The 23,397-nt window shown below is 45.2% G+C and overlaps 1 protein-coding gene across 5 annotated transcripts in view; it reads left to right on the forward strand.

Annotated features, from left to right (window-relative positions):
- Nucleotides 1–23,397, forward strand: part of FAM149A (family with sequence similarity 149 member A) — a 64,746-nt gene that overhangs the window by 36,622 nt on the left and 4,727 nt on the right. For 2 of the 5 annotated variants that reach the window (XM_055276644.2, XM_055276642.2), the window contains exons 2-13: nt 4,381–4,491; nt 4,782–4,920; nt 7,682–7,824; nt 9,403–9,528; nt 10,225–10,395; nt 11,784–11,974; nt 13,357–13,511; nt 18,068–18,171; nt 18,647–18,856; nt 20,566–20,686; nt 22,156–22,284; nt 22,369–22,450. In XM_055276644.2, coding sequence (XP_055132619.1) covers nt 4,381–4,491; nt 4,782–4,920; nt 7,682–7,824; nt 9,403–9,528; nt 10,225–10,395; nt 11,784–11,974; nt 13,357–13,511; nt 18,068–18,171; nt 18,647–18,856; nt 20,566–20,686; nt 22,156–22,284; nt 22,369–22,450 — 1,682 coding nt within the window. The remainder of the gene's footprint in view (nt 1–4,380; nt 4,492–4,781; nt 4,921–7,681; nt 7,825–9,402; nt 9,529–10,224; nt 10,396–11,783; nt 11,975–13,356; nt 13,512–18,067; nt 18,172–18,646; nt 18,857–20,565; nt 20,687–22,155; nt 22,285–22,368; nt 22,451–23,397) is intronic. The other 3 variants (XM_055276643.2, XM_055276645.2, XM_055276646.2) reach the window with 3 other exon arrangements.

Consider the following 23,397-nt stretch of genomic DNA (forward strand, 5'->3'; position numbering starts at 1 on the left):
CAGGATTAGCAGGCGGGCGAGGGCGCAGCGCAGGGAGGAGGAGGGGAGGCGGCGCCGGCGCGGGCGGGGCGGAGGATCTGGAGAGGGAAGGGGCGCGCGAGCCTCGCGGACCCCGGGCGCGCCCGGGCCGCCTGAGCTGGGCCAGCGGCGCGGCGGGCGCGGGCTTGGGCGGGCGGGGAGCCCCGGCCCCGGGGTTGCGGGGGCGCGTGACTGGCTGTCTGCGTGGGACCCGCGCGCGGTGCCTCTGCCTGACCGTGCCCGAGCCTAGCGTGGAGCCTGGCGCGGGGGCCGCGAGCACAGGCCCGGGGCTGATCGTGATCGGGTGAGTCTCATCCGGCGGCGGGGCTCGCCCTCTGGCCGCTCTGCGGGCGATGTGCACGGTGTTCTCCGCTCGCGGGCCGGCTGCGTTTGGCCCGGGCTTCCCTGCAGGCACTCGGGAAGCGTCAGGCCTGCCCCTGGCATGGCTCACGCGGAGAAGCGTTCGCCGCCAAAGGGACTCCTCCGTCACCGCGGTCGCTCCTGGGACTTGCTGGTCTTGAGTCAGGGCGGTGTGAGTGTTCCGTGTTGAGGAGCGGCTTCCCATGGCCACCCTGGAGTGCCCCTGTGTGCCACCCTGTGTGCCACCCCATCCAGAAAACCAGCCTGCATTTTAACCCCTTCAGAGTACAGTGCTTATGTCAGACAGTCCTGTCAACCAGGAATAGAAAATTTTGAAAGCTGCTGTCACTGACATCAGAATTTCTACAAAGCAGTGTGGCAGAGGTTTGTGGGCTGTCAAGAAGCAACCTAAAAAAGTGACTCTAAATGATTATTTCCCTGACAGCTGGAATGGAGCCATGGAGATTGGAACTCACCCTTAACCTCTATGCGCCAACAAATGAGTGCAATCCAGTTTAGTGACTGCACCTCAGTCCACCCTAGGAAGACCTGTCCCCAGATCAACAGCCTTGCTCTATTTAAACAGTATGGCCAGGAACTAGTGTAGAACTTGCATGTCTATGTATAGAAGCTTCATAGACATGCCACCATATTCAAGTTTTAAAATACCTGGGGGATGCATCCTGTCAGTTGTGTATGCTTTCTTAGACTGTGTAGGATATAGAACTAGTCCATAGTTTATAGGGGATTAAAGAGGTTCAACATTATGCACGAAGGACCAGAAACCAATCCTTGGTTAGAGAACAGAGAAACCAAAGAACCAAAACAAGATGTGAAAGAAAAAAAAAGAAAGAAAAAGACAAGAAAGGGATTTCGTAGGCTCTGCTGTTAATTCATGATATTAGTAACTTGTGGTACTGGAGAGACAGGCAGGTCTGTGGCCTGGGTCTTCGAAGAAACTCCGGCCCTATCTTCTTGTGCTCTTGGGCAATTACTGAGTTATGGACTTAAATTCCTGTTCACCTAGTTTTTTTGTGAATTGTGTGGTCAAGTTTGTATGTCATTACACTGAACTCTGAAGCTCAAGAAATTGCTCAAAAGGAGATACGGAGGGGAAGGGCAGAGAAGAAAAAAGGAGGAGAAATGGCGTGGAGTAGGGGAGTTTTAAGGCACCTAATTTGTAATAATTGGTGTGACTGTTACCCAGCTTCCCATTTCCCCCTGCCCTGCATCCCAAGACCTCCTGGCCTCAGCTCTGCGTCCAAGACAGTAGGATGCCCGGTCCTGGAAAGGATGTGGTGTGATGTGAAGAGACACGAGTTCCTCCGTTTTGTAAATAATTTTCTCCTTAATTTGAAAAGACCTTCCACCTTTTCCCCTGAAAAAGAGTGAATTTCCTAGAGGAGGAAATTATTCATTGAAACACACTTGCATGCGTCCCATTCTGAATTTGGCTTCCGAGTTGCACAAAAGCCGGAGGAGGAGCTAGAAGCAGGATAGGATAGGTGGTCTTGGCAGACGCTCCATTTGGAGGTGAAAACCATTTGGGGGAATACCAGCTGCCCAAAGAAGAGCTGTGACTTTTTAACGAGTAAAACGTTATCCAATAATGTCTTGAATCTGGGGAATATTTTCATGTCAGGTCACAATGTAATCCTATCTTTCAGGCATAAACATTCGAGTAATTCTATAGTGAAAATGAGTTCCGCATTTGAGTTGCTAATTTCACCTTTGCTGTTTGATTCTTTCAACAGAGGGCATCTTTTGTGTGACGAGTGTTATTTCAGGTGCTTAGATTAAAAGATGAATAAGGTGTCAAGGTCACAACAAAAAGTTAAAATGTGAAAAGATCTATATAATACAAAATGCCGTGGGAGGTCCAAAGAAACAAGAACACAGCATCTTCATAGAGTAGCAGGTGATGATGATAATAGCAGTGAGAGGACAGGTGCGGTGGCTCACGCCTGTAGTCCCAGCAGTTTTGGAGGCCAAGGCAGGAGGATCACTTGAGCCCAAGAGTTCAAGACCAGCCTGGGCAATTTAGCAACACCCCATCTCTATAAAACATTAAAAAGTTAGCCAAGCAGGGTGGTAGACACCTGTAGTCCCAGCTACTAGGGAGGCTGAAGGTGGGAGGATAACTTGAGGCCTGGAGGTCGAGATTACAGTGAGCTGTGATCCTGCCACTGCACTCTAGCCTATGGAGCAGAGCAAGACCCTGTGTCAAATAATAACATAATAATAATAGCAGTGAACAGGTAAACCCGATTTATCTGGCACTGATTAGACACTTCATATACTTTATCTACAGATGTGGACACTGAATTCAGGAGAGGAAAAGTAACTTGCTTAAAGCCTCAGTGGCAGAGCAAATTTGAACCCCCTATTATTATTCTGTAGATATGTATCATAAAAGATCAATGTTTCAGCTAATTCATCATGCTGAGTTTTAAAATTATTTCTCAATCATATATTAACTCATATACCAGTATGTTTTTCTTAGTGTTCAAAACAAATCTATTTGATGTAATTTTTAGTTGTTATTTTGTGTCATTAGTATTTGTATGTTTACCTAAAAAGTTATTGAGTCACATGTAAACAAGAAATAATTAGTGGCTTGAAAGCAACTGAAGAGGGTTAAAGGTAAAGCAGTTTGTCAGCATAAAGCATGTCCTTTATTCTTTTCTCTGGGGCCCTTTCTTTAACACCTGTATCCTCAGAGTTACCTGGTTGTCCGTAAGATATATAAGCAATAAAGAGAAGAAAAACATCATGTAATTCTATTATTCTGTCTTGCACGAGACATATCTATGGAAGGTAGATGTTCTTGCTAATCTGTACATGGTAATTACTTTGTTTTAAAAATTCCCTTTGTTGGCTGGGTGCAGTGGCTCACGCCTCTAATCCCAGCACTTTGGGAGGCCGAAGCAGGTAGATCACTTGAGATTAGGAGTTCGAGACCAGCCTGGCTAACACGGTGAAACCCTGTCTCTACTAAAAATACACAAATTAGCTGGGTGTGGTGGCAGGCACCTGTAATCCCAGCTACTCAGGAGGCTGAGGCAGGAGAATTGCTTGAACCCAGGAGGCAGAGGTTGCAGTCAGCCGCAATCAATTAGGTAGCCTTATAATTGAAAGCAACAGCAAACTTTTTAAAAATGCAGGTTAGAGTGGTGTTCTTATTAGAAATATTGAAAGTTGAAGTTTTTCCTAATTCATGACCGTATCTTATGTTAATATATGTTTTATTTGTAAGGGAAAATAAGATTTCTATTAAAGAACAGAAGTAGTTGATTATTAAACATCAGGAAGATATTTTGACTAGAGGAAGCAAATGTTTTAAGCAGTTCATTGAAAGGACATTTCAATGATTAACAGGAACTGTGCTACACCAGTTAGGCTTCATAGTTTATTTAACATCTAGATATTTCTTCTGTTTTAGTTCTTCATTAAATTTTAATATCTTCTAACTCTTGAAAACTCAGTATACCCACAAACAGCAATGCTAAATTAAAGCGAGTTAGATGTCTGTGTGTCTTCTGAGTCTAAAGAATTTGATGCTTCTTAATTAATATGGGATTAATGATTTTTTTACTGGAGGGATGGTTGGGTTTTGTAAGTCTGTTGTCCCTGGTCAAGGGACAACTGGGACCTGAAATCCCTGAAATACTGTGAACTGTTTGGGGCAGCTTTTCCTTCTCTGGCTAAGTCACAAAAAGTTGATGTTGTCTTCAGTTCACATAAAGGTGCATGTAGGTTAATGGCAACCTTGATTTTAAGAAAAATAAAAATGATAAGGTCCTAAGTCTCAGTTTCTTGAGGATATGGGGTGTGTGTGTGTGTGTGTGTGTGCGTGTGTGCATGCTCATGCACAGGTGGGTTTGGAGGGATGTGGCAGAACAAGAGGGGCAACTTTATACAAAAGAGAAATTTTAAAAGTCTTAATGAATAAAACTATATTATTACATTAGGGAGACTTTTCATGTTTTATTTCATTTCCAGAAGAGGACTGTCAGAAGGACGTAGAAGGCACAGTTTTACTGTGAGAAGCAAAGATCCTTTACCTACGCATTTTACAAGAAATGTGCAGAAAGCCATTGATAAATATACCTGGTAAGAATTCACCTCGTTCATTGCTTCAGATTACAAAATCACAAAATGCCCGTAACAAATGTGGGAAAGGAAGTTAGTGACTGGCCATGAATTTCTAAAAGTAAGATGCAGTTTTATTTTTAACCTAGTGTAAACATCACACTGTAAAAATATTTCAAAATTAGTATACTGTGAAATTAATGAATATATTTAATGAAAGAAAGAGGAAGCAGGCTCAGAAAAGTGAAGCCACTTAGCCGTCCAAGCCCTTACAGCAAATGTGATTTCTTTGCCTATGTTCATTCCTGCAGCAAATCCTTGCCATCCTTTTCCTCCAGCAGAAGCCACACACCCACAGGAGCCCACACCTCTTGGTCTGGGTCGGCCACACAAAGCTCTACCACCGGCTCGTCCACGGAGAGGGGCTCCATTTATTCCTGGAGAGATGACGTATGTCTCGGAATATTTTGGATAATCTTGTAATTACAGTTTATAGTGAAGAATTGCTTCCTTATATTCAAAATTATTTTTACCAATTATAAAAGCGTGACCTATTACATACATACATGTACATACATGTAAAAGCATGTACATGTTACATGTGAAAATAATAGATCACGGACTGTGGAGAAAAATAAAACTCCCTGGTGACCTCCTGGCCCCGCCTTAGCTGCCTGCAGTTTTCTTGTTTCCACCCTGCAGCCAGCTCTCCCGGTGTGCGCTCCCTGTGACTTCCCGGATGGTGTCCATGGCCGGAAATTCAGGACTTGAATAAGAAAAAAATGTTGGGAACAGTAAAAGCTGTGACAGCCACAGTGATTAGAGAACTCCCCGCCAGTATTCCCAGTCGGATATTTCACCTTCACCTCCTACCCCTGGGGGAGCTGTAGCCTCTGAACTGCTTTTGTCTGTGTGAGCCTGGGATTGTGGCTGGAGGAGCTCTGCTTCCACTGCCCCAGCTTGCTCGGAGCTCGCTGGCTCCACAGTCTCCTCCCTCCTCCTCCCTCCAAGGGTCTCCGAGGATCCCAGGACACAGCCCTCCTTTGTAAGGCCCACCTGGCTACAGCACCTTGGGTGTTCTGTTTTACCTCGTTTATGCTGATTTTTCTTTTTTTTTTCTTTTGCTTGCTTTCTTGCTGTCTTTCTGTCTTTCTCTTGCTCTCTCTGTCTTTCTCCCTCTCTCTTTTTTTTTTGGGGGGGACGCAGTCCCGCTCTGTCCCCAGGCTGGAGTGCAGTGGCGCAATCTCGGCTCACTGCAAGCTCCACCTCCCGGGTTCACGCCACTCTCCTGACTCAGCCTCCCGAGTAGCTGGGACTACAGGCGCCCGCCACCACGCCCGGCTAATTTTTTTGTATTTTTTAGTAGAGACGAGGTTTCACCATGGTCTTGATCTCCTGACCTCGTGATCCGCCCGCCTCGGCCTCCCAAAGTGCTGGGATTACAGGCGTGAGCCACCGTGCCCAGCCTTTTCTCTCTCTTTTTTAAGACAGAGTCTTGCTTTGTCACTCAAGCTGAAGTGAAGTGGTGCAATCTTGGCTCACTGCAACCTCTGCCTACCAGGTTCAAGCAATTCTCCTGTCTCAGCCTCCCGAGTAGCTGGGATTACAGGTGTGTGCCACCATGCCCAGCTAATTTTTGTATTTTTAGTAGAGATGGTGTTTCTCTGCTAAACTGTTGGCCAGGCTGGTTTCGAACTCCTGACCTCGTAATCCGCCCGCCTCGGCCTCCCAAGGTTTTGAGATTACAGGCATGAGCCACTGCGCCCGGCCTCTTTGCTTTCTTTAAAAGCAGTTCCCCACTCCCACTGCACATGGGAATCCGCTTCTGTCTGCAGCTGTACAGCTGTGATTCTCAGGGGAGTGGGTAGCGGAGGGGCACCGAGGGGGTCTGGAAGGGACTCAGTTCAGCACTGCTAGGAGGACCTTTCATGCACGCAGCTCCCTTACTTAGGGGCAGCTGCCTCCTTCCTCATGCTTATGCCCACTCACTGCTACCCCTCAAGCTTGCCTTCCTTGGTAGAAGGCTGAGCACCACTGCTTTACTCTCCAAATTCTAGGATTCTTTTGGTATAACATTTAATGGAATTACCAGGGAAATTCTTATAACTTCCATTAATAGAATTAAAAATACTCTAGACCCTATAATTGCTTTTCATTTCAATTTTTAAAAATGTATTACATTTTGATGGGAAATATTTGCAAAAACAACAGAATGCAAAAGATAGAGAAATGAAAGTGAGCTCTCTCCCATGCCCCAGCCACCCAGTCTCCTCCTGGGAGATAAATGTTATTATTAGTTTTCCTTTTATTTGTATTTTGAAAGAAATAATTCAACTCCCCTGTAATCTGGGAATCTGTTTTATTATCAATTTGAGAGAGGAGCTAATGCAGAAAATGACAAATAGCATTCTATGAAAATCAGCCTGGACTGACCATCTGGAGACAGGTATGTCTGACTGAATACACTTTGCCCTGTGAACTGTGCAAATTCCGGTGCTTCTAGAAAACCATGTGGCGGGGATCTTGCCTTGGCTCCCAGAGTTCTGGGAGAGTTACCTCCCAAATGAGACCCTCTAGGAAGGCTGAGAGGTTTTCTTATCTCGGATTCACTGCAGCCAAGTGCAAGAATCTCCTAAGGCCAGAGGAAAAATTAATACTCAGGCCTCATCCTAATGACCATACTTCTTAGGATATCTAAGGATTTTTTTTTTCCAGTTCATTGATTTAAGGAGATTAATGGCCTTTTCTACAAAAGTAATTTTCTTTTCCGTGGTATCACCAGAAGAAAAAAAATCTTGTATTTTGCAGGTATGCTTAGGTATGTCAGGCACAGCTCTGTGAGGGACATGTGGCTGCACGTGTGTGCAGACATACAGATGTGGGCGTGTCTGTGTGTCTACGCTGATGTCTGTGGCAGTATGAACACCTCTACCTATACCTCTATCTATGCAAATTCTCGAGTCTCATAACTTCCGTGGTAGAAGTTTTCTCTGTTTAACAGCAAAAGAATCTGAGGCTCAGAATGAGATGGCATTTCTCAGAAAGGTAACAGCTGGAGCACAGGTGTGTCTGACTGCAAAGCCACCTTCTTTTTACCAAGGGATGCACCTTCCTACATAGTGCGTTACAGTAAATGTATAAGTAGCATTGATCCAGAAGCCCGCACTTCTATAACTTTCAATGTCGTAACTAAGTCTGCATTTCTGTTTAGGAATTTGATGAAGCCAGTGCACAGTCAGTGCAGCGGTTACTCTGGGAGGTGGAGGAAATGTTATTTGAAGGGAAAGTGAACCCTCAGACCCAGAGTCTGCTGGCCGAATGCGGGGAGTGGACAAGAAGATCCCTCCATCTGAGGTGGGACCTTGTTGGTGGAAGTTCTCTGGGGTGGGTTTTCGAAGCGCCCACCCCGACCTGCCTCGATACAATCAGTACTTTGGTCTGAAAGCACCTGCCCAGTCAGAATATGGAGGCAGAGCACAGTCCTTCCCTGAGAGATCACTTTCCTCTTATGGTGCCTGAGGAAATACTGAGACATTCCAGTACTCAAGCGCCTTTTAATTTGTGAGAAGCAAATTCAGCCTATCCTGAGAAGGGCATTACACATATACGAATGCAAAAACGGTGGAGGCTACCTCTTAGCTTCACATTCACTGTGTGTGAGCAGCACATGTCTGTCTTCATCACAGAACACAGCGAGGGTGGGCAGAGATGATTTGCTGAACAGGCTGGATAGATGGGTCTTCCCATCTCACCCATTCCTTATGTAGGGAGGAGCATGTGTTACTTTTCATATCAAAGATGGAGAATATGGATTGGGTATGAAGGCAAGCTTTTCTTTTCTTTTCTTTTTCGATATGGAGTCTTGCTCTGTTGCCCAGGCTGGAGTGCAATGGTGTGATCTCAGCTCACTGCAAGCTCCGCCTCCTAGGTTTACGCCATCCTCCTGCCTCAGCCTCCCCAGTGGCTGGGACTACAGGCGCCCACCACCACGCCTGGCTAATTTTTTGTATTCTTAGTAGAGATGGGGTTTCACCGTGTTAGCCAGGATGGTCTTGATCTCCTGACCTCGTGATCCGCCCACCTCAGCCTCCCAAAGTGCTGGGATTACAGGCATGAGCCACCGCGCCTGGCCGAAGGCAAGCTTTTCTTTGAGTCACTCAGCCAACGTACTGGGGGACAGTTTATCAAAGTTACCTGAGTTCCTCTGGATTCTATCTGGGGAGAATCAATCAGAACACTCATGTAAATGTGGCTGGATTTCCTGGTTACATTCACTAGGTAACTTTTACAGAAATCTTGACCAACTAGGGTTTTTTTTTTTTTTTTTCTTTTCAACCCTTACTAAGCCACCTGCCCTAAAGAGTACGATATGTCCACTAGATCCTAGTTGTGGATCCTCGCTTTTCTGGGGTGATCACTCACCAACAATTCGGGACCTCAGACTTATTCTTGTCACTGCTATCTTACATCACTGATAGAAATGGAGGGAAGGTGGGAAAAGAAAAGATTGCCAGGTACATAAGCCAAGTGTGCATATTTATATATTTGTGTACTTGTTATGTTTGTGTTTAACTGTGTGTTAATATGTATGGAGAGCTTCTATGTGCCCAGTGTTGCCTTAGACACCTGAGTCTCTCATATATCATCTCCAAGCCACTCATCAGCCCTGCAAGGTAACCATTATTATCCTATTTTGCAAATGAAAGACAAACAAATGAAATTAGCCTGAGAACCTTGCCTGAGACTGAGTCAGTGGAAGAACAGTCTGGCCTAAACTCTCAAAGTCACACTTCTGTGATGCGTGATGCTTCCCACGTACCCATACACATCTTATCATACACATGCCTTCAAAATCATTGTCTCCTGCTTTTAAAATCCCCATTTTCCCTTTGTCTGATCAAAAATGTCAGTAGCTTCTCTTTGACCTTGCAGAGTATTAGGAAGACAGCTGATCCTGCCCACTGACGAAGGTGTCCAGCATTTCCAGGGCAGCACTCCTGCCTCTGCAGTCCACAGACCCCTGCTCAGTGCCTGCGGACACAGCAGCAGCATCAGAGAGTATGTTCAGATAAGTGACTCTCAAAAAGTATCGTTAGCTGTGTTTTAGTTATACTTTTTCATGTTTATCTCGTCTATAAGCCTTGGCTCCACCCAGTTTGGAAATTTAGATTCCGATGAAGGGCAGGTACAGAGAACAAGTTTTATAAGAAGCTTTTGATTCTGAATTGATGATAGGTGTATGTGTGTGTATAGAGAGAGATGTGTAATATATATATATGGAACACACATGCACATACATGGTAGTTACCTTCCACGTTTGTTCCAAAGGCACTGTGAGAGGTGGACTGGGTGCAGGATGGAACCTGCCTCACCGTGATGGATTATAAGCCTCCAGGCAGTGGCAGCAGGAGAAATGGAGCTCTGTTCTGTCATTTCTGTTCACTAGCAGATTTTGATGACTCTATGCCATTCACACATATTTGGTGTGCCATGACATAATGCAATCCTTTCACTGCAACCAAAGAGGGTACAAACTCATAGAATAGTTTAGGCTTTTAAGAAGCCCTTAAAATGTTTAATGATGCCTGTATTAAAATGTTTCTAAGGACATGAGTTTTGTCCAATATAATATTCAACCGTTTTGAGGGGGGATTCTGTACTTTACAGATAATTGAAAGATCTGCCATGATCATTTAAGCATTGCGTTCTTGGTGTTCTATAAACTCCCATGTAGAATCTGTTTTTTTCCCATAGGTTGTGCATTTCTGGCTATCAAATAGTCCCAGCAGCACTCTCAGCCTCTACCCTGCCAGGCCCTGATGACACAGGGGTTGCTGACCTAACGGCATGTTCATCCCTGGAAGAAGAGGTTTACCATGTGGATGGAAAGATTGAAGAGTATTTTGCTTTTGACAGAAAAGAGGAGTAAATAGAATCTTATTTGACATTGACCTCATAAAATAATATTAATTTATTTGACATTTATTGTTATCGTTTGCTTATAAAGTGTTTTGTGTATTTTTTACTCACCCAAAAGATTTCTGTTCTTTTGAGAGTGATGTACTCCCCAGAGCTTTTGGATTCCTAGCAGGCGGTGCACGTGCGGGAGCAGCAAAGAGGGTGTTCAGCGCCCTTGTAAAAGCAGACAAGGCTCCTCGCAGCCCTGGTGCTGGGGACTCCAGGTTCCCCAGCACTGCTGCCCAGAAGGGCCTAAGGGGAGTTCCCGCCTCTGCGCTAAATTCGTATTTTGTTCTTTTTTTTTTTTTTTTTTTTTGAGACGGAGTCTGGCTATGTCGCCCAGGCTGGAGTGCAGTGGCGCGATCTCGGCTCACTGCAAGCTCCGCCTCCCGGGTTCATGACATTCTCCTGCCTCAGCCTCCCGAGTAGCTGGGACTACAGGCGCCCGCCACCACGCCCGGCTAATTTTTTGTATTTTTTTTTTTAGTAGAGACGGGGTTTCACCGTGTTACCCAGGATGGTCTCGATCTCCTGACCTCGTGATCCTTCCGCCTCGGCCTCCCAAAGTGCTGGGATTACAGGTGTGACCCACCATGCCCGGCCTCGTATTTTGTTCTTAATCAAAAACTACAACTATTACATGATAAAAATTTGCCCCATGATTGAAAATTGGCACGTTAAAAAGTAACACTGATGAAACAAGTCTTAACACATTTAAGAAGACTGAAATCAAGCATCTTTTCTGATCTCAGTGGTACGAAACTGAAAGTCAATAACAGGAAGAAAACTAGAAAACTCACAAATATGTGTAAACTAAACAACCCGCTCCCCAACAACCAGGCAGTAGGTCAAAGAAGAAACCAAAAGGGAAATCAAAAAACATAATGAGACAAATTAAAATGGAAATACAACATATTAAAACCAAGCTTATGGGGTACAGTAGAAGCAGCTCTAAGAGGGAAGCCTATGGCAATAAACGCCTACATTGAGAAAAAAGAAATATCTGAAATAAACAACCTGACTTTATACTTGAAGGAATGAGAAAAAGAACAAACTAAGCCCTGACTTAGTAGAAGGAAGGAAATAACAAAGGTTGGAGCCGAAATAAATGAAGGGACTAGAAAAAAAAGAAAGATCAATGAAACCAAGAGTTGGTTTCTTGTTTTTGTCCCCTCCCCGCAGTTTTATTCATGTGTAAGGGACAAAAATTATATATGTTAAAAAAGAACGATGCTGTTTAACAAAGAATGTTTATTAATATATGTATACATGTACATACATGAATGTGTGTAGATAGAATTATTTTAACTCTAAGCGTTGATATTTTAGTAATTGGAGTGGGTTTTTATTCTTAGTGATGATGAATGTCTTGAACAAAAACCAGCTCAGCCTGGTAGGAAATGGCGCAAACTCGGACTTCCTCCTGTTTCCCCTCATGACTGTGTCAAAGATGCCGTGGCAGCAGAAGTGTTTGATCACGTCTGGACAAATATGGTAGAACTTCTGGAAGAGCTGATTAGAAAACACTGGGAAACTACACTCACAGGTACTTACGTGCAGAATTTGGCTTAATGAAAAGAAAAAGTCCCTGTTCCTCGGCCCTGGGCTGCTGCTCCCCAGCTTGGCCAGACCTAGAACATGACCAGTGAGAAGACAAGTGGGCATTCTGACTTCACTCACGAGTGCTCTTTAGTCCCTTCAAAAAGGACGCTATTGTTTTTTTGCGATATAAAAAATAATGCAGGGCTGGCTGGGTGCGGTGGCTCACACCTGTAATCCCAGCACTTTGGGAGACCGAGGCAGGTAGATCACCTGAGGTCAGCAGTTCAAGACCAGCCTGGCCAACATGATGAAAGCCTGTCTCTACTAAAAATACAAAAATTAGCCGGGCATGATGGCACGTGCCTGTAATCCCAGCTACTCGGGAGGCTGAGGCAGGAGAATTGCTTGAACCCAGGAGGTGGAGATTGCGCCATTGCACTCCAGCCTAGGCAACAAGAGTAAAACTCCATCTCAAAAAAAAGAAAAAAGAATGCAGGGCAGGCATGGTGACTCAGAACTTTGGGAGACCAAGGCAGGAGAATTACTTGAACCCAGAGGTTCAAGGCCAGCTCAGCTTGGGCAACATAGGAAGACCCTGTCTCTTCAAAAAATACAAATAAAAAGTTAGCCAGGCGTGGTGGCACATGCCTGTAGGCCCAGCTACTCAGGAGGCTGAGATGGGAGGACCCCTTGAGCTCAGGTATTCAATATTAAAAGTGAGCTATGATCGCGCCACTGCACTCCATCCTGGGCAACAAAGTGAGACCATCTCCCCCCAAAAAATAACAATGCATATGCAGTCTGGAAAACACACAAATACACAAGAACAAGGCTAGAAGTCATGTTTTTTGTTATAGTAAAAATAATTTACCTAAGTACTCTCTAATAATGAGATATTTGTTTTTAAATGTTCATGACATTATCTGTAATGTGAAATGTAAACATAGCTAATTGAATAATCCTTTAGTCATCTTCCTTCAACATACAAAATATTCTCTAAACTTAACATTGAACAAAAACAAATCATAAAAATGTCAGTGATGGACATTAATGACCAGTTTTATTAATCCATTTGTACAATAAGGCAATAATCATGTTAACTTAAATCCTGTTCTTTTTCCAGTATTTAAGGAATTAGTTGGGCTTTATCATGTGCTGAGAATCTGTACTGCCCACTGTGTAATCTGCTTCTCCACGCACTGCAACCACAGTTACAGCAGCCAGTTGCTCCCCACGGGTCTCTGTCCTCCGTAGTAACGTGCATAGTGGCCGTAGCATGGACTCGTGGTAGCTCAAGCACAAATATTCTCTTTCAAGAGTGAATTTTAAGTATTTGTATTAGATAATCTGATGTTTCTTGTAATATTGATTCTTCTGTTGACACAGAAGGGAAGAAACAGAGAGAAACATTGAAAGTAGCTGGAAACAGATTTCCGCACGTCCTCATTCCACACGCTCGCGCTGATGGAGCCAGTGTCCCCCCGTCCGGAAGCTCCGAGGCTCACAGCATCTCCCTGGCTTCTCATCTGAACCCACCCCAGGTCGGTGCTTTCACACCCTTCTCCCTCTTGCCTTCATTCTGTGTGTCTGTCACCTCCGTTTGTCGGGAGTGCCATTCTATTAAACTGTAGCACTGAGATATCTGGGGCTGCTTTCCACGCTGCCCGCAGGGGGGTCCATGCAGGCTTTCCATGGTAACTTAAAGGGAAACCTTCACAGTGTCACAATGCCTGGAGCCCTTGACGTCCCGCCCATGAAGGATGTGCTCAAGTTCCTTGCAGTAGGAGCCCCCGCAGGCAGCACCAGCCTTGGCCTCCAGATGGAGCAGTATATCCACAAAAGCACCAGTGATGGCATCTCTGTCATAAATCTGAAGGGACCTGGGAAAAGCTGCTGCTGGCAGCTCGTGCGATTGCTGCTGTTGAACCCTGCTGAGGTCCCTGTCGTGCTCCAGGAACACTGGCCGGCGGGCTGTGCTGAAGTTCACTGCTGCCATTGGAGCCACTGCAGCTGCCGGCCGCTTCTCTCCTGGAACCTTCACTCGCCAGATCCAGGCAGCCTTCTGGGAGCCATGTTACGGATGGCGGTTAGGGATCCCAGGCGACCACTAGCCTCTCAGAGAGGCGTCTTGGCTAACCCACCTCCCATTGCACTGTGAAACACAGATTCTCCTCTGTGCTATGTGGAAGTCAGCATCCCGTGCAACAACGGAGCTCGCTCAGTGGGCCTGAAGGGGTGGCTGCTGGCTCAGGGAGTTCTGGGTATGCGTGGCACCACCCCCCAGGAACACCCGTGGGAGTCCACGCCTGACCTCTGCTTCTGCAGAGACCCTGAACAGATTGAGGGGGAAGAGCAGCCTCCTGCTGATGCAGCTGTGGCCAAGGTGGAGTTTCAGGGGAATGGACTGCCTCAGTGCCTGCTGAGCATTGCCGCCCAGCCTGAGGCTGCAGACCCAGCCCCTGTGTGCACGGCCGTTCAGCCCGAGGCTGCAGACCCAGCCCCTGTGCATACTACTGCTCAGCCCAAGGGTGCAGACCCAGCCCCTGCACGCACTGCTGCCCAGCCTGAGGCTGCAGACTGCTCTGAAGGTGCAGGTACCCCCTGTGCCTATTCAGCAAGTCCCTACTGCAGACTGGAGCACTCAGCCTGCCAGGCAAGCCTGTTCTGCAGCTCCCAAAGCTCAGGCCCCTGAATGAGGAGGATCAACCACTGAGTGGTCTCAAGCTGTTCTTCCACAGGCCACCAGCAAGATGGAAATAAGGCTGATGGAAAATAAACATCAGTGTCTATTTAAAACAATGATATTCGGGTCTGTTTGCAACATGATTATTTCATGAAGTTTGACAGAATTACCACATGGCACTGCTTCGAGATGTGAAGCTGTTTTCTACATTTTGGGAGATAAAAAAAATGCTTTCCCCTAATATTTCCAGCTAGTTTGAAAATTATAAATGTTCTCCTTTCTTTCCACCAAAGTGATAAAAGAACCAGTGAGTATACATTGGGCTTACTCAGCATTTATTGCTTGTAGTTGAGGCGTTTTGAGGAGATACAGAGATGAATGCTAGTGATACAAAAGCCATGACGCAGTGTCAGGTGCAATACATTCTGTGAGGGCCGCGCAAAAAAACAAAAACAAAAAAAACCTTGTAGAATAATCAGAGAGAGAGAGGGGGATTGGTCTTTTACATTGGACGTAAAATTTGAGCAGAAACATGAAGGAATGAGCAAGGCTCTTGTGGCAGAGGACTCTGGGTGGGCCATTTCAGGCCAAGCACAGGCGTGGATGCATAAAACATGGGGCCTGTTTGGGGGCCGTGACTGGGCTGAGCTTAGGGGATAAGAAACTGGGAACCACAGCATAGTGGCAAGAACAGGGGATTAGGAATCGCGAGGCCTGAGAGGAGTATTCTTCTGGACACGCTGTTTAACTTTTCTGAACTTTAGTGTCCTTAGCTTATAATGAGATTATTATCTTGTCCAGGGGATTATTGTGAGGATAAAATCATAGAAATACCTGAGAGCTCCTCCCACAGGGTCCAGCACATACTGAGCGCTTAATACATTTTTCTTGAATGGCATTTTTATTGAAAGATCTGGTAGCAGGTGAGGCTGGAAAGGACACCCTTGTTCACGCGAGGCCTGTAGTGGTGCCAAGGAGGTTGTTTCCACCGCCCACCTTGTGTGGGGGAGCAGAGAACACGGATAAGGCAGGATTCCTAGTCCTCAGCTACACAGAATTCACAATAGAGCTGGAGGGAGTCCAGCCATGCTAAACAACACACACACCACACCACTCATACACACACACACACTAGACACACCACACACACCACTCACACACACACACACTAGACACACCACACACACCACTCACACACACACACTAGACACACCACACACACCACTCACACGCACACACTAGACACACCACACACACCACTCACACACACACACACTAGACACACCACACACACCACTCACACTGCACACATTCCCCCCCACACACCCCACACAAACACCACACACCATACACCACACACACACCACACACCAAACACATACCACATACACACAAACTACACACACACCACACACACATGCACACCTCCCCACACGGGAGGCAGTCTAGCTGATAGCAGAGTGAAGCTTGCATATATAGACTACTAGTTCTGAGCTTGACATCTTCATTTAATACTCCATGATTTTAAATCAGTCCCTGTTTCTCAAAACCTCAATTTCTTGATTTATGAAGTAGGAAGCTGTGAGATTAAAGGAGATAAAACATTTCGTATAGTGTCTGGTGTAGAGTGGACATTCAATAAGTGTTACCTTTTATTATAATCAGATGCTAATTATCTATTAATAGTATATATAATCCTTTGTAATTAGATTTTTGTGTAATTTTCTAATTAGATGTAATATTTTATAGTTAGATTATATATATTTTATAATTAGATGTGTTTTGGATCATAAGTGCTCTAGGGGTCAGAGGAAAAATGTACTTTTCACAGAGTAGGGTAAGATATGAACCAAGCCCTAAATGATAGGTGTGATTTGTTAAGATGAGAAAAGAAGGGAGGCTCTTCAAAGCAAAAGCAAAACTGGGCACCTGGCGTGGGAGCATCTAAACCAACGATCTTCGTGAGGCTGAAGGGACACAGGCCTGAGCAGAATCTGTGCTTCAGGGAGCAGTGGGGAGAACAGAGCGTCTCAGAGGCTTGTTTCACTTATTGTATTTTTTTGGTCTCTTTAAACTGCTCTGACAAGTTCAATACAATATTTCCCACTTTAAAAAAAATAGGCAGTATGAATATCACAAAAAGAGCAGTGGATGAACCTTTACATATCAGGCAAAATAAACAGACCTGAAAAATATGGAAATTCTAGAAGCTGAGACATTTTTTAAATAGCTGTTTTGTTTTTATAATTACTTTGTTTGGATAAATGTTAAAAAAAAAATGGACAGCAAAGTTAACAGAATAAAAATAGAGCCTGTTTTGAAATACTCAAGGTGTTCTAGTGGTAATTATGAAAGCTCTCAAGTTGTTCTTCTACATATGATCGTGGTTGCCACATCTGTTCATGAACTAGAACAGAATTCCAGTCCCGGAAATCCTGTTCTCCCGAATCTAAATATTGTTATTTAAAAAAATTTTAATTTTACTTTAAGTACTGGGATACATGTGCAGAATGTGCAGGTTTGTCACACAGGTATACATGTGCCATGGTGGCTTGCTGCACCTGTCAACCTGTCATCTAGGGAAATATTACTTTAAATCCTAGTTGGTCATATTGTGGGACTGAAGAGGGAGTTGAGAATTACTTAGCCCTTAGCTCACGCTTTCTGGCATCTCATTTAATTCTCACAATGGCTCTGTGAAGTAGGTATGATTTTTCCCCAATGTAAAGATGAGGCCATTAAAGGTCCAAGAACAAAGTAAGCTTTCCAGAATTACCAATCAGGAAGCAGTTAGAGCTGGGATTCAGACTGAAGCTTTCAAGGGCCCAGGCCATCTCACTGCTTCTGAGAAGAGAACCCAGGCAAGTGTGGAGAGAAGGAGAGGTGAGGTCCCAGGCAAGCAGGCCAGTGAGGAGCTGTGATGCCCGGCCTGTGCTTCTCCCCGTTCTCTCTCTGCCTTCCTCACCCTGAGGTTACCAGAGGCTGATACACGTTGACCACACCAGGGCTCCCTTGCCCTCCAACCTTTGGGCTCTCAGAGCATGGGGGGAGACTGAAGCACGGCTCTGCTTCCCTGCAGCCTCCCTGCCAGGTCACCCTGGGCTGGTGGTGTTCCTACCCCGTGCAACTACCCTCTCCGGGTGCAGGAACCTCTCCCTCACTTCTGGCCACTTTGGGCCAGGTGTGCTGAATGTCCCCACTGTTAGGAGCCTTGGGGAATTAACCAATTCGTTGTTAATGTCTCAGCCGACATCTTTATAAAATATCTCCCCTTTATTAGTTTTTCCTCCAGTTAGCTGGTGAGTGTGCTGGGTGTTTCCTGCTCATTTCAGACAAGCATCAGTCATTAGAACGGCACTGGGCATTTGTAATTCTTTTTTTTTTTTTTTTTTTTTTTTTTTTTACTGTTCTCAGATTCATCGCTTCTCCAGCAGTTTTTATAGTGACATGAATGGTGTCATGACAATTCAAGCAAAACCGCTTCAACGGAGACCTACCTATTTTGCCGACAGAACACAGTACGTATCAGAATTAATAGTAGTTACCCAGCCTCTTCCCTGTGCTGCAAACACTGGAGCACTGAAGATTGCAGGGGATGTGAGATCACGAAAGTCCCATTTAATCCCGTGCTTCAGATGTGCCTGAGCGCATCTGGAAGAGCAAAAACAGACCCTTCAGTACCAGCCACAAAACAGTTATTATCGTGTATTTGGTTGGGAGAGATGGGGAAAGGGGAATGTAGTCCTGAAATTCTTAATCTTGTGGGCTTGACTGTTTGATTACTAACAGTGAAAACCTTAGCTCTCTTCCTGTGGATGATTCTTCACTGAAACAGAAACGGAAACGATGGGTCTTTTCATTCATTCAACCGGTACTTCGGAGTATGTTCTAGGTGCCAGACTGTTCCAGACAGTGCTCAGCTAAGCACAGACAGGTGCGTTCCCTGTTATCACAGCACTTGCAGCTGAGTAGCTCATAGGATTTCCTTCCCAGGAATGAGAAGGAGGACAAAGCATCGGGTGGAGGGGCAGGTGCTCTCTCCTCCGCACGGCACAGACCGGGACGGGCCTCAGACACTCATGGATTACCACCTTCTGCAAAGAAAACACCAGTGCCCTGGAGGCTGCCTTCTCTTGCTTCAGATTCACAGAGACTAAAAACCCCCAACATCTATACTGACGAAGTTCTTCGGGGGAGAAAACTGTGAGTCTCCTTTCTTTCATAGTAAACCAAAGGTCACACAGGACCTAGATGCTTCTCAGTTAGGGTTTATGGATCATCCTGGACAAAGCATCCTCTATCTAGTTTTACATAAACACTTTTCTAATAAGTTCATTGAGTATTTAACATTCTGCTTGCTCCAGTGGTCTACTTAGCTGTATCCTAGGACACAAGGTCAGGCAATGTCCCTGTCACACAGGCGGAATGAGCCTCTGGTGGTGGGGTGACCTTGGGTGGATTTCAGTGGCCTCATCTGTGAAAGGAATAATTAGCTAATGCCTTTCAATTACATAATTAATACTTTTTAAGGGGAGGCTTAAATAAAATAATGTATATAAAATGCTATAAAAATAAAAGGACTATATCCCTATCGGATTATCTTTAAGGATGCATTTTTCTCTACCTGGGAGTTTCAGCAAAGCTGTTGATTGCAGGGATTCACATCCCGTCATGGCCTCGTTAGAAAGGTGCTTATCTCTTGCCCTCCAGCTAACTTACCAGTATCGGCCAATACTTACATTGATAATAACAGCTAATGTTTATTGATTGCTTTCTTTGTTATCAGCACCAGGTAAATGAATTACATTTATGATCTTATTTATTCGCCACCACAAAACTTTATATGGTTGGGACTCACACTATCCCAAATCTGAGATGAGGAAACAGGCTAAGCCTGCCAGAGGTCATCCCCGCCAGGAAGAGGCCCAGCTGGACACACCCACAAGTGCTCTCAGGCTTCAGAGACCACCCACTGGACCCCCGGCCTGCAGGGGAGCCATTATCAGGAGCTGAGCTCAGGACTGGGCGGCTGCCAACGCTTACCTGGCACCCGGACTTTTTCCAGATGCAGTCATAACCCCCCTTTCAGCTTTTTAATTGGTGATTGTTTCTTTCACAGTTTGGGACTGATGTTTCCAGCTGTGTTGGGTCTGCTGTGCTGATTCCTTTGAGATCCCTCCCCTTCCTCCGCCTCGCTTCCCCCCATGCCAGTCAGCAGCACACGGTGCCAGTCAGCAGCACATGGCAGGCTTTCTCCTCCTGCCCCAGCCTACCTGGGCCCCCCATCACACCTTCATCAAATAGAAACCCATTTATGTTTCCTACTGAGATACATTCAGATGCCACCAACTGTACAAATCCCTCTGTGTTCTGACCCCTCCCTCCCTGTGGGCTGGTGATTTTTCAGCTTTTTATTATTGCCACTCTGAGGAGCCCTTTTGGACCATTCTTCCCAATTGCTCTCCCTACACATGGAATTGTAGTTCCACAGACAGCCTGTTTGTCTGTGTACATAGCTGTGCTCTACACATACGAGGGAAGCTGTGGCTTCAGAGGGGCCAGTGCCTACCCCCTTTGGTGATGCTACCTCACCTGTGTCCCCCGGCTTCTCACCCGCCTGGATTCTCACCTGCCAGTCTCACTTTCCCTCTGACTCCCACACACACCAGCTCTGCATCTTCTCACCTCCATCCTCTGTCTTTCACTTGTATTGAGATAACATTTTCCCCTAGTTATCAGAGTGCTGTAAGTTCCCTGGGGAGCATCTGGATAATACCACACATAGCAGAAATCAAAGACCTCCTGTATGCCCCTCACACAGAAACATCGAAATCATAGCTCTTGGCAGATTTCCGGTCACTTGCCAGTTCTCCATGTACCTGGGTGATCGGTGACATGATGTTGTGTTGCAGGCCGACTGGCGTGGACCACATGGCTTCCCCGCTGGTTCAAACATCACGGAGCAGGTTCCCCCCGATAGGCACGGAGACCAGGGAGCAGAATACAGCAGTTCCTGGATGCCGCCGTGTTTGTGTAAGACAGATTTCATTCTATTTCAGTGGACCATTTAGGTTCTATATTGGAAAACAAACAAAAACAACCTTGGCACTTCCAAGTGAAATTAGTAACATGACATCTGAGTAGCTGTCCTCAAATGCCTTCATAATCTGTTTCCAGAAAGTAAATGAATGGCTTGTGAGAATCTACAGGGAGTGAGAGGCTTAATTCACCGTTTTGTGAAATAAAAGCATGCTTGAACTAAATGAGAAATTCCAGGTGTCGAGGAAATCTCTGATAGGATAGTGGAGCAAAGGGGAGAGCATGAGATTTGGTCAGGAGACAGGCAGGTCCGCGTGGATCCTGCCACAGAAACTCTCTTCTATGACTTGGTACAAGTCACTTTAATCTCCCTGAGCCTTAGTGTTCTCTATAAAAGGGATTAATGATTCTTACCTCTAGAGAATTGTTAGAAGGACGAAATGAACTCATAGGCGTTAAATAATTCCTGACGTGAAATTATGAGCTCAGTAAATTATGACCCTGGTCATCTTTATCAGTCATTTTTGCAGCTAACCTTTGCCATGTCTATTGCAGTGGAGGGCAATACCTTCTGCAGTCAGACTCCCCTCAGCCAGGCAGTCACACAGGTCTGGGGGAGTGTGCTGTTGCCAGCATGCATATCCAGGCGGCCCCCAGGTTTCCAGCCACCCCTCACTCCACTCTCACACAAGTAACTTGTCTCTATTCACTTTATACGACACAGAAGGACCGCTGTTGTAGGAACATAAAGACATAGTGAGAGAAAAACCCTACCTGGGGCCAGGTTTCCTCCTGCATGCCCTGTGCCACCTTGAGCCCAGCACTGGAACCCATTCCCAGAAGGCAAGAGTTGCAAAGTGTTCATGTTTAACCTTAGAATAACATCATTTTACAAAAGGCAGCCGAGCGCAGTGGCTCATGCCTGTAATCCCAGGTGGATCACGAGGGCAAGTGTTCGAGACCAGCCTGGCCAACATAGTGAAACCTCATCTCTACTAAAAATACAAAAAAATTACCTGGATGTGGTGGCACGTGCCTGTAATCCTCGCTACTCGGGAGACTGAGGCAGGAGAATCGCTTGAACCCAGGAGGTCAAGGTTGCAGTGAGCCGCAATCATGCCGTTGTACTCCAGCCTGGGTGACAGAGCAAGACTGTTAAAAAAAAAAAAAAGCAAAAATCACATTAAAAAGCCTGCTACTTCACAAATGCAGAATTACATTCTCTTAAGGTTTTTTATCTCTCTTCCCCTATTATGACACTATCATTTTATCAGATTTAATAGTGCAGTTACATAATCAAAATATATTTCATCAGGTATTTATCCTTAGGAGACCTGATCCTTAGTAATGTCTAACTAAAAGTTTCTAAATAGATGAGTGAACGATTGAGCATGTAGAGATTTTCTTTTGTGTTTTTAAGGATTGCATTTATTTTAAACAAGAATATACTATCCTTCATCTAGTACAGAGGAAGGCATCTACAAAACCGTGTGGCAAGTACCATGCCTGACGGTATAGAACGATCGCGTCTTCGAGAAAGAACCGCTCCCCTGGAACAGCTGTCAAGGCCCAGCACAACCCACACATTCCGGGTGGGTTCTCTGTTTCCTGTAACTTTAATTTTGAAAAACATTTGAAAAAAATGAAACTTGTCCCTGATTTTATTTTTCTTCCAGCAGTCAGATACGCCTCGAAAAAGTTCATTGACACAAATGGAATTTGCTGCTCACACATGGACAGGTCAAAGTATTTTGACAGGTCAGCTTTTCTCCATATATAAATAAAGTGATGCAGTAAGTGAGATTTCAAGTTTCAGACAGTGAAATGGGAGATGATCTACCTTGATAAGCCTATTTTGCTCATGTAGGAGGGAATAGCAAATGTTTGGGGCCTGCGGCCTGACCTCAGAAACCTCAATCACAGAGCACATCTGCACAGACTCACCTGCTGTGAGGTCACTTACCTCCACTCACTCACCTGCTGTGAGGTCAAGAAGAGGGGAATGTCCAAAAGCTCTCAATGAACTGGGGGCCTCACTCTAAAAAAAAAAAAAATGCTGTCTTAGGAGAAGTCAGTACCTCTGTTTGCTACAGAGTTTTCATGCTCTATTTCTAAGTGAAACTGTACTCTTAGATTCTCTTTGAAAATCTAATGATAAAAATGCTTGAGAAAATTAACACAGATTTGTTAATTATAACACAAGGTTTTACAGATGAATAGGTATTCTCAGCCTGGTATGTTGTTCGCAGGATATTCTAGTTTGAATACAGGCCAGTGATGTTTCCACTTCCAGAGCAGTCACCAACACTGTTTTCAAGGCGGTAGTGTGGCCTCATCATGAGGTGTGCCGCTCTGGAGTCTGATGTTGGATTTCCACCCTCGCTCTGCCACCGGCTGTGCAACCCTAGGAATGTCCCAACCTCTCTGGCCCTCAGCTTCCTCTTTTATAACAAGCTGGGTAGATAAAATAATTATTGGAAATCTGAAAAGGATCTAGCTAGATACCAGGCATATATTGCTCAAAAATTATGAATTATGAACCATTTGTATTATAAACAATCTGAAATTTCAGGGATAGTTTATTGTTTTACGGGGAATTTTAAACATATAATTCTAAAAATAAATTTCGTAAAATGTAAGCGTTGTGTAACACAGATCTATCGCTGTTCACATCAACCCTGTTGTCGTCCTGTAGCATAGTGATG

Source organism: Symphalangus syndactylus, chromosome 4 (assembly GCF_028878055.3).
Source record: "Symphalangus syndactylus isolate Jambi chromosome 4, NHGRI_mSymSyn1-v2.1_pri, whole genome shotgun sequence".
In the NCBI taxonomy this organism is placed as follows: Eukaryota; Metazoa; Chordata; class Mammalia; order Primates; family Hylobatidae; genus Symphalangus; species Symphalangus syndactylus.